Raw genomic sequence first — 10,153 nt, 5'->3', positions numbered from 1 at the left:
AAACTACACAGGAAGCTTGTCACAAGTCTCAAGTTTTTTATTTTCAGAACAGAAGCTGGTTTTATTTTTAAAAAGAGAAGGAGAAAAGAACGTGATAAATGCCAGTGAGGTGCCACTTCCGTCCTCCAGGCTCTGACTGCCAGCTCGCTCTCTTCCACAAAAACTCATGGACTCGGAGCCGTTCTTAGAGAAGGTCTGGCCCAAGCCCTTTCCAAAAAGATAAGGAGTCCGAGGCTCAGGGGAGGACGGCCTGACCTGCCCAACGTTAGAGGCGGGCAGCCCGGGACCCGAGCCCAGCTTCTTCTCCTCCGTGACCGGCACGGCGGGCGCGGGCGCAGGCCCGGGGACGCTAGACACACCACAGCATCTCTGGTTGGACCCCGCGCTACAGGTGTTCCTAGAAAACAAGAAAAATGAAACTTTCGGGGCATTTCTTTTTGTGAATGAGGCAAGGGAAGTAAGTAAAAGGACTCAAGAAAAACACACCAGAAGGAAGGGGCTGACGCCCTGAGCACAAGTGCTGGCACCAAGTGTCGGGAAGAGGACATCTGTCCCGGGGTGAGTGCGGCTGGCAGCCGGACCGGAACAGGCCTGGCCTCTGCCAGACCAGCCGGGTGCCGGGAAGTGCAGCTCACCGGAACCCACCACAGCCTCCCACCAGAATACCCGACACCCTGGAGGTGTTGCAGCAGCGGTCACTCAGCAGGGAGACGGCCATCCAAACAGGAGAAGGGGGTGGGGCAGGGGGCCGGCCTGGGGCCATGGCTCGGACACAAAGTCCTTCTCGGTCACTGAGATTAGGTAGCAGAGAAACAGCAAAGCTGGAGAGAGGGTGTGGGAACAGAGGGAGCAGTTCCTGGGACCCCCAGAATCTGGGCCCCAGAACTTTGACCACATGAAATTCAAAGGGCAAGAAGGGGGGTCCTGGGGAGGAGAGAAGGCAGGAAAAGAACAATTAGTTGCAAAATCCAACCAGCTGATCCTGGACCTGGTGGGCAAGGGGCTGGGAGCAGGGACATCGAGTGCAAACATGTTCCTCCCTCCCCGCACCGCCACCCATGAGAGCAGGGAGGCTCAGGCCATCAGCCCCGTCTGTGTGTGTCTTCTGTCAACAGCCCCCAAGAAATTGAGAGAGAGGAGCCCCAAGTGCAAAACGGAGGCCCAGAAAGCGAAAGTCATGTGTCACTGAAGCTAGTGGGTGACGGAGTAAAAGCCACAACCCATGACCTCTGACCCTGTGTCCAGAGTTTATTACGCCACACAGAGCTCCCCAGGCACAAGGAGGGAGGGAAACAGATTCCTACAACCTCCCCCAGCCCCATCCTCCCGCAGGGTGGAGGGGAGTAGGTGCCCCTGGCCTGGCTCTCAACTCTTCCTGCACTCTGACCTCCCCCCAGAATACTCATCCTGCCTCAAAGATGCCGAGAGAGGTCCTACATCAAGACTGTACGTGGGCAGCCCCTGGATGTGACCTGTCACTAGGGAGGGAGGCTGGGCCGGGTGGGGCTTAGCCACCCTACTCCACGCAGCCTGCTTTTCCCTAGAGGCTCCCGTGACCAGAGCAGAGGACAACGGTCACCACCGCCCTTTCTCATGTATACCATGCTTCCTAAAGGAAGGACAGGTGGGGAGGTGGATTTCCTACTCCTGTGGGCCCATGGGAGGCCCAGCTCACATGGTTTTCTATCCAGAAACCCCACCAAAGCTGTTCTGAGCCAAGATCTGACCCAGCCAGCAACCAGCTGCAGGAAGGATAGGAGTCATGGGCACATTTGGAGGGAGAGAGGGAGGGCAGCCAATGGCTGACCCTCCGCAGACCCTGTAACAACACTGGCACCGAAGCCCAGCTGGACCCAGTGGCCACGTTGAATGTGGCATCTGGGTATTTGTCCTTATGCTTTGCAAGCAGCACCAGTGTGTGATGTGATGCAAGTGGAAAGCACGGAGGTAGTAACACCCAAGAAAAGGTGCAGTTTGGTCCTTAGAGTATGGACCCTCCCCTCCCCCCAGCTGAGAGGAAAGGAGTGGCATTGAGGAAGATCCTGGGTGAGCTTCTCCCTCGGAGGAGGGCCACTGGGCAGCCCCCAGGAGCCCAACTCTGTCTGGGAATTCATGGCCACAGATTCAGGTAGGAATGAGGAGTGTGTGGTGGGGAGGACCGGGCCTCCCCAGATCTCCTACTGATTGTGAGGGGCACAGGTTGGAGACAACACACGCGTGAATGCGCACGCATGTGCGCACACACACACACACAGACTTTGCATCTACCATCTGGAAGAAATGCAATGGACACATCAGGGGAGCATGGGATTCTGGGTCATTTCAAGATGTGGGTCAAGGACCACTAACCACAGCCTAAAAGAAGCTGGCACGTCCAAGCAAGGGGGGTGGCCGAAGGCCCTGGGCCCCCCTTTCCTCCATTCTGCCCCGCAAGGGAGAGGAATCAGAGGAGGTGGGAGAAGCAAGAAGCAGAGGTGCCCCGCCCCTGGAGGGAAGGATTGGGGAAGGGCGTTGAGAGAAGAAGAGAGCCGGCGACCCTCCTCCCTCTCTTTAGCGGCTGGCTCCTTCCAAGCAGTCTTGACCCAAGGGGTTCAGAGGGGCGCGCTGGCTCTCAGCCCTGTTTACAGTTACCTCCCCCAAACAGAGGCTGATCCAGTCTGGGTGAGGGAAGGTCGCAGGACAGGGAGCGGGGTCTCCCAACTCCAGAGCAAGCCCCCAGACCCCTCAGTTTTGGGAAGCCACAGCCAGGGTGTTGACGTAGCCGTGGGCGCCCCCCTCATCCTCCAAGACGCAGTGGCCCAGCTGGGGGGCTCCCGGCACCAACGGGGCGGAGGGCGGAGCGCCGTAGCCTGCCCGAGCCCGACTCGGGGACGCCGGGGTCTCCCTGTCCCAGCAGCCCTCTAGGGCCTCCAGGCCGCGGCAGCCGAGGAAGAAGAGGTTCTTGAGCATGAAGACGGAGAGCGGTTGCTGGTAGCTCACGGCCAGCAGGCAGCGCAGCGCCAGCAAGGGTACGTCCACGAGGCAGCCGCCCAGCAGGCGCAGCAGGCGGCTGCAGCCTCCCGGCCGCGAGGCCCGGCCCCGGGGCGAGGCGGCAGCGGCGTGGAGCTCGTGGAGCCAGAGCACCGGCGAGGCGAGCGCGAGGAAGTAGGCGGCGAGGAGCAGGTAGCGCAGGTGCGCGGGCAGCGGCGCGCGGCCGTCCAGCATCAGCTCCACCAGGGCGGAGCTGTCCAGCAGGTCCAGGCACGTGCCCAGGAAGCAGCCGGCGGCGCGGTGCCGCTGGGGCTGCAGGAGCAGGGGGCCCGCGGAGCCGGGGGTGGCGCCCGCCTCGCCGATGGCCCGCACCAGGCAGTAGAGCAGCGGCGCCGACAGCGCCAGGGTGAGGCGGAAGCCCGTGGTGCCGAAGGGCGCGCGCAGCTCGATGAGGTCCAGGATGGACGTGCCCAGGATGAGCACCACCTTGGGCGTGAAGGCGATGGAGTAGATGAGCCAGGCCAAGTAGGCGAAGGCGAACTCGCTGGCCGCGCCGGCCGCCCCCGCCGGCCCCGGGCCGCCCGCGCCCCCGCGGCCGCCGCGCGCCTTGGCTCCCGCAGCCCCGGCAGCGGCGGCGGGGGCGGCGGGCAGGTGCAGGGGCGCGGCGTGCGGGTGGTGCGGGTGGTGGGTGTGCGCGGCGCCCCGACGGCCCCGGCTGTTCTTGGCGAAGAAGATGGCCCAGCCCGCCGCGACCACCAGGTCGGTGGCGACCCAGGAGCACCAGTACAGGTCGGTGACAGCGATGAGGTACACGTCCAGCAGGCCGCCCTGCGCCAGCAGCAGCGCCACGGACAGCGCCTGGTAGCCCCAGCGGCAGCCCGGGCCGGGGGCACAGCCACGGCGCCCACCGCCGCGGCCCGGCCGAGCCCGGCGACCGCAGCAGCAGCAACACGAACGGCAGGAGGGGCCGGGGCTGGCGCCGCCCGCGCCCCCGACGGCCCCGGCGACGGCGCCCGCGCCCAGGTCGGCGGCGGTCATGCTACGCGGGGAGGTGGGCGTGGAGGCGCAGGAGGCGGCGGCGCTCCCCGGGGTCCCGGCGGGCACCAGCGGCCTGCTGATGCTGGCGCTCTCGTCGTCGTCCTCCCGCTCGGCGCCCGCGCTGCTGCTGCTGCTGCCGCTGCCGCTGCCGGTGTCGCCGCCGCTGCCGCCGCTGCTGCTGCCCGAGCCGCTCCGGCCGCGCGGGAACCGGGGCTGCAGCCGGGCGGGGGGCGGGGCCGCGCGGGGGGCGCCGGGCGCGGGGCGCATTGTCCTCGGCTCCCTCCCGCCTACCCGGCCGGAGCCGCGCACCGGAGCCGAGCCCCGTGGCCGGGCGCGCGCGGGCTGCTGCCGACGCGCGGTGACGGCGGCGGTGACGGCGCGCGGGGCGGCCCAGCCGAGAGCTGGGGGCGGGGCGGGGAAACCGGGATTGGATTCGGGGCCGGGAGGCGGGAAAGCCCGGCCGCCGTGTCGGCAGGAGGAAGGGGAGGGGTGCCGGGGCGCGGAGTTGGGGCGGGGAGGACGCAGCGTCGGAATCCGAGGGAAGCGATGGTATCCCGGCGGCCGGATGGGAGGTGGTCGGCGAGGTCCCACCAGCTGAACCCCTGGGGCGTGAGGGACCGGGTGGCCTTGGTCTCAGTGTAGGCCATGCCTTTGAGCACCAGGCTGGGACCTCTGCAGGCACCAGGGCAGCTTTAGCCTCTACTTCGTCCGGTGCCCTTTCCGCTGGGCCGTCCTGCATCTCCCTAAGGCCCTTGAAAACCGAAGGAGGAACCAGGCCGCACTGATTAAAAGACCAGGACCGGGAGCCCCAAACACATATTTCGACATATTCACGTGCCCTGCTCTCGGTTCAGTGACCGGCCCGGGGGGAGGGAGCAATTTCCAGTGAATGGAGCAGCTCTCTGAATATAAATGCTTGGGAAGAAAGGAGCAGTAAAAGGACGGTGCGTGTGGCCCCAGCCAAGAAGGTTTTCAGTATTCTCTGACATTCTTAAAGCGGGAATGGGAAACAATAGGAAGAGGCAGCTAGCAGAGGAAATTAAACACCTAGAGGTGCCTCCATGGAAAATAGGCCCAAAGCTGCGATGGTGAATGCTACAGACGGGGCCGTGGACGGGAACACAGCAGCCCTGCAGCTACAAGTGCAGAGCTCTGTACAGCCAATCCACGGCAGATGTGGGGTTTAGCACCCGCAGCCCACCCCGGGCACACGCCGGGTCCGTGTCCAGTCGTCATGCAGCGCAACAGGTGTGGGGGGCAGCTGAGCTCCGGGGTGCGGTCTCAGCTCTGCCATGTGGCCTGTGTGATCTTGCACTGGTTATTTCACCTCTCTGACCCTAGGATTATCCAGCTGTAAAAAGGGACCAACATTTACCTTCCCAGACTGCTGTATTAAGAGAGGTCACGAGTTCGAAGGGTTTGGCCCAATGCCTGTCACGGAGTGTGTTAAAGGTAGCTGGTGTGATCACCGCAATTCCATTTAGCTCATGTCTCAAGCCCCGGGAACATTTACTCACAGCACAGGCTACTAATGACTGTTTTCTGGGCTGGAGCCCTTCCCGAGGCCACGTTCCGAGCTCAGCTCCCCGACAGCTCTGTGCTTCGCAACGCGCCAGGGAGCAGAGCAGCTCTCGCTGGGAGCAGCGGTTCTTGGAGCTGGTCACAGGCTTCACGGTGTGAGAGATTCAGCCCTGCCCGCTGGCGCCAAGACCACCCACACGGGGCAAGGGGGAGCGAACAGCGCACGTGGCCCGCATCCATGAGCGTCACAGCGGGTCCGGCGATGTCAGCACGGAGCCGGTCCAGGTGAAAAAGCGGGCTGGGAGCTGCCAACTGCTAATGGGACAGATTACAGCCTGGCTCCCAGCTCTCCCCCAGGGAGGACACCAGCCAGCCGCTAACCTGAAAGCTGGCCCACAACTCCTGCTCACGTCAACGAAGCAGTAGAAGAAGCGGGAGCAGCTGATACAGGCTGAGAACTGGGCTGCCGAGGGGACGCTGGCGAATCTGTCCCCACCCCACCCGAGACCTGCTGCCCTGGCCACCCGCCCAGCTCCCTCCTGCCCTTGCCCATCAGGCCAGCCCTCGCCCAGGGTACCTCCTGAGGACAGGTTTCCTCCCTGGGAACTTGGGCTGTACCAGCCGTTTGAAGTCATCCTTGCATTTCTGGGAAATGGACTTCAATTGCTCAGAGTAACTTCTGTATGAGATTCTTTAACCCAATTTCTTTCAGGTCTGAGGCTCTGAATAAAAAGATCACAGACAATAAGGGGAAGAAATCAGGGCACACGACAGAGTATGCTGGTGGTCTGGGTACCAGAGGGACCTCGGCTTTGCACTGGGTTATGTCTAAATCTGTGTACACACTTGGGCGCATACACGCACACACACAATCACAGAGACCCTTTGCTTCAGCCCGTGATGGGCTTGACAAAGATGTGGCTAGGATGAGAAGAAGGAATTTAAGACTTTCTCGTATATAAAGTAAGTACAAACATCCCTCAAGGATCTGGAAAAGGGAAAACACAGTCACCGAGCAGCTCCTAAGCCCCAGAGTTCTGTGCTTACATCTTACGTGCGATACCTGGGGACGGAGACAGAAGGAGGGTGCCCTGCTCCCAGCCACACAGCTCGTCATGGGCAGGCCTCTGGCTCCCAGCCCAGTACTCTCACCCACCTACCACGCTCCTTCTCACAAGCCTAGGATGGCATCCTGGGAGTCAGGGAAAAACTAAGCAGTTTTCAATCCAAACGTCATTTCCCTGAGCACCTGTTAAACCTTACCTGTCATTGGGTAAGGCTCGTTTGGAGACCTGACACCCTCATCCTCCTGGGGCAGCGGAAGATGGGCCGGGAGGGAGGAGAGATGCCCCCGTCATCTCAGCAGCCCGGGAAAGCGCAGCGGGCAGGGCCAGCCCTCCCAGCACTGAACCAAGGCCCAGTCCTCACGGAGCCACCGTCTGTTTGTCAGCCTGCCCTCTTCCTTCCACAGCGAGAATGAAGGGCAGGGCCGAAGGGCGCTGTCGACGAGCATGTGGGGCCTCACCGGGGCCCCCCGTGGAAAGGCCCAGCAGGCCCTCTGGTGCCCAATCTCACAGTCACGGTGCCGACTGCCAGAAGTGGAGGGGAAGTGGGCAGGGGGCTGTGGCTGGAGGAGGACGGGTCTGCGAAGCTTCGGCGTACTAGGAACTGAAGCCTCAGAACTCCTTGGAGAGTCTGTGACGATAACACTCCAGCTACCCCACTGCAGAGCGCCCCTAAGGCCCGGAGCCAGGCTGTGGCTTGGACCACCCCATGGACGGCCCACAGCGAGGCGCTACCCTCGTGGGCAAAGGAGAAGGTCCGGCATCAGTGCCTGCAAGTGTCACTCAGCCCCTGGCCTGGGTGCCAGGGCTCCAGAGGCTAAAAACACCAAGTCCTTTCCTAGGAGTCCAGGCTGGGAGGGGGACAGACACATAAACAAGAAAGCACAGTCAAGTATTGTGAAGGTTATGGCCAAATTCTATATGGGGCCTAGAGGAGCAAAGGACATGAGCACTGTTGGGAAAGGAAAGCAGAGGCTGGTTAGCAGCTGGGACGTGGACTCGGGATTGGTGGGCATTTCAGGGAGGAGCAGGACAGACGGAGGACACACAGTGTGACGTCGCCAGGCAACGCCGAGGAGTTCCGGATGCTTGGCCTCAGTATGAAGTACAAGGAGAAGGGCATGATGGGTAAACAGAGGGGATAGGCAGGGCCAGGTCACAGAGGACCTCGGGGGCCAGGCTGAGCTTGGGCTACATTCCAGGAGAACAGGGACCTCTTGAAAGCAGACATGTCACATGGACAGATTTGCGTCATAGAAAAATTACTTTGCAGCAGAACCGATGGGCTGGAAGGGAGAGAAAATGGAAGCAGAGACTGTGTTCCATTCTGGCCATATTGTGAACAAAATGCATAAGACCTCCCGGCTTACCGAAAACACCAGGTAAAACTGAACAGTCTAAGTGCGCAGTTAAGAGAGTAAGATGAACCCTGGGGGCCGTCCATGAAGAGGAAACTGGAATGGCGAGTGAAGTACATGATGCTCCAGATGTGTGGTTGGTCTGATACAGCGGGGACCAGCCACAAGCAGCTACCTAAATCTGAATGTATTTAAATAAATATCAACTGGGACTTCCCTGGCCATCCAGTGGTTAGAGCTCCACGCTTCCACTGCAGGGGCCCGGGTTCAGTCCCTGGTCAAGGAACTAAGATCCTGCAGCTGCATGGCGAGGCCAAAGGTAAATAAATGAATAAATAATAATAATAATATTATAAATAAATAAATAAATACCATTTGAAATAAGTTAAAATTTCAAATGCAGTTCCTCAGTCTCACTTGGCACATTTCAAGCGCTCAGAAGCCCCGTGTGACTGGTGGCCGCCACCCGGAACAGCAGATACAGAGCAATTGCATCACTGTGGCATGTCCTCTTGGGCAGCACTGGTGGGCACGTGGACACCTGACATTCAAGCCAAATGAGACAAGAGCACAGAGCTGAGCTTCCTGCATAAATCCAGGACTCAGTGAAAGGGCGAACAGAAAAATAGATCTCCCACCCAAACAGGCAGGCCACAGGCAAATGAATAAGCATTGACCTAGGCTTGAAGTGGCATAAAAATCTCTCCTGGGAATTCATAACCATTGGACTATACCACCCATAGATTTGAGATTTGCACAATCTCAGGCTGAGAAAGTAACATAAATATTGGCGGTAGGCTGGTAATAACCATGGATACCTAGCAAAAGCAAATACAAAACAGTTCTGGGGGGACATACCGTCAAACCAAGCCTTAGAGGATTCCCACGGATAAAGCACCAGTAAAAGTCAGTTCACGATACCAAACTGCAAAACACACAAGGAAATAACCCATCATGAATGAAAGCCAGTGTATGAAACATGTAGCAAGATTAGACCCCCAGGAACTTCAGGTGATGACGGCTATAATACCAATAGGTTTAAAATGATGAAGAGCATAGAAAAGAATAAAATACTATGAAAAAGAATAGTGGAGAAAAAAGAAGGAATAAGGCAGGGAGAAGTACATCCAAGAATCACAGTGTGTGGATCTCTGTGAATTTTCTCCCCAGTGAAATAATCATAACTGGTGGAAATTATAAAAAAACAACCATTTACACAACGTTGTACTTCAACTATACTTCAATAAAAAATAAATTTTAAGAAAACATTTAAAATTTCTTTTTTTTTTAAATTTGGCTGTGCCACGCTGCTTGCAGGATCTTAGTTCCCCGACCAGGGATCGAGCCCGGGCCCCCAGCATTGGAAGTGTGGAGTCCTAACCACTGGACCACCAGGGAATTCCCCCATTTAAAGTTTCTGAAAATTGTCTTAGGGCACACAGCAAATGGAAAAACGTTTATTCAAGAAATCTGCTAAATCTCTTTGAGAACAGTGAGAGTCTGTGGCATTGAAGCCACAACCTGTCCCGTCCCCTCCCCCAGCTCAGTGTGGCAGAAACTCATCTCCAGGTGAGCGTGGCCAAGAAGGGGCCCCTCCTCCCCATCTGCGAGTGTAGGACAATAGCTTCTCTCCGGAGGGGCTGGTCACTGCATTTCTCATCTCCCCTCTCTCTGCCCCACGGCTTCACGTGCAGAAACTCTGTTCCACAAAAGCACAGCTGAGAGGCCTGTGGCTCCCTACCTCCACCCAGTCCCCACTTGTAGACTGGAAGCTCTAATCTAGGTGCGGCAGGCCTTGGTTACCTTAACCCAATCTCCTGTCCCAGCTCACCTGTAGGGTAGAGGTTCTGTGCAGGGAGAGGCAAACTGAGAAGACAAGGGGCTACTACCCCCTCCTCCCATCCCCTTCCAACTCATGGAAAAAATGTGTCACTCTAAGAGAAGCAGGTTGCTGTACCCAGGTCCAGAGTGTTGGCATGGAGCTTTTGCCTTGGGTGTAGAAACAGAGGGTTCGGTAGCTCAGGCTAAGGGGACTGGCTCACTTGGAACAGAGTGCAGGGAAGTTCAAGCCTAAGGGCACTATTGAAAAGAAGGAAGACCTTGGTGGTGAGTCACTTAAAGGAGGCTGGTCATTCCCTGATGGAACAAGTGAAACAAACCAGCCAGGAGTTTAACAGAGAGACAGCTGAAAAGAACCCGGCT

At 58.8% G+C, this 10,153-nt stretch overlaps 1 protein-coding gene across 1 annotated transcript; it reads right to left on the bottom strand.

Moving 5' to 3' along the window:
- Positions 1–4: 4 nt before the first annotated feature.
- On the bottom strand, positions 5–4,867 carry TMEM121B (transmembrane protein 121B). The gene has a single exon (XM_089920112.1). The coding sequence runs from the start codon at positions 4,273–4,275 to the stop codon at positions 2,725–2,727; it is 1,551 nt and encodes a 516-aa protein (XP_089776238.1). The 5' UTR covers positions 4,276–4,867; the 3' UTR covers positions 5–2,724.
- Between the last annotated feature and the right edge of the window lie 5,286 nt (positions 4,868–10,153).

The sequence above is a fragment of the Delphinapterus leucas genome, chromosome 11 (genome assembly GCF_059928025.1).
Source record: "Delphinapterus leucas isolate spDelLeu-1000000601 "Yukka" chromosome 11, BTC_Dleu_Yukka2, whole genome shotgun sequence".
In the NCBI taxonomy this organism is placed as follows: Eukaryota; Metazoa; Chordata; class Mammalia; order Artiodactyla; family Monodontidae; genus Delphinapterus; species Delphinapterus leucas.
This window is presented reverse-complemented; position numbering and strand designations above follow the sequence as displayed.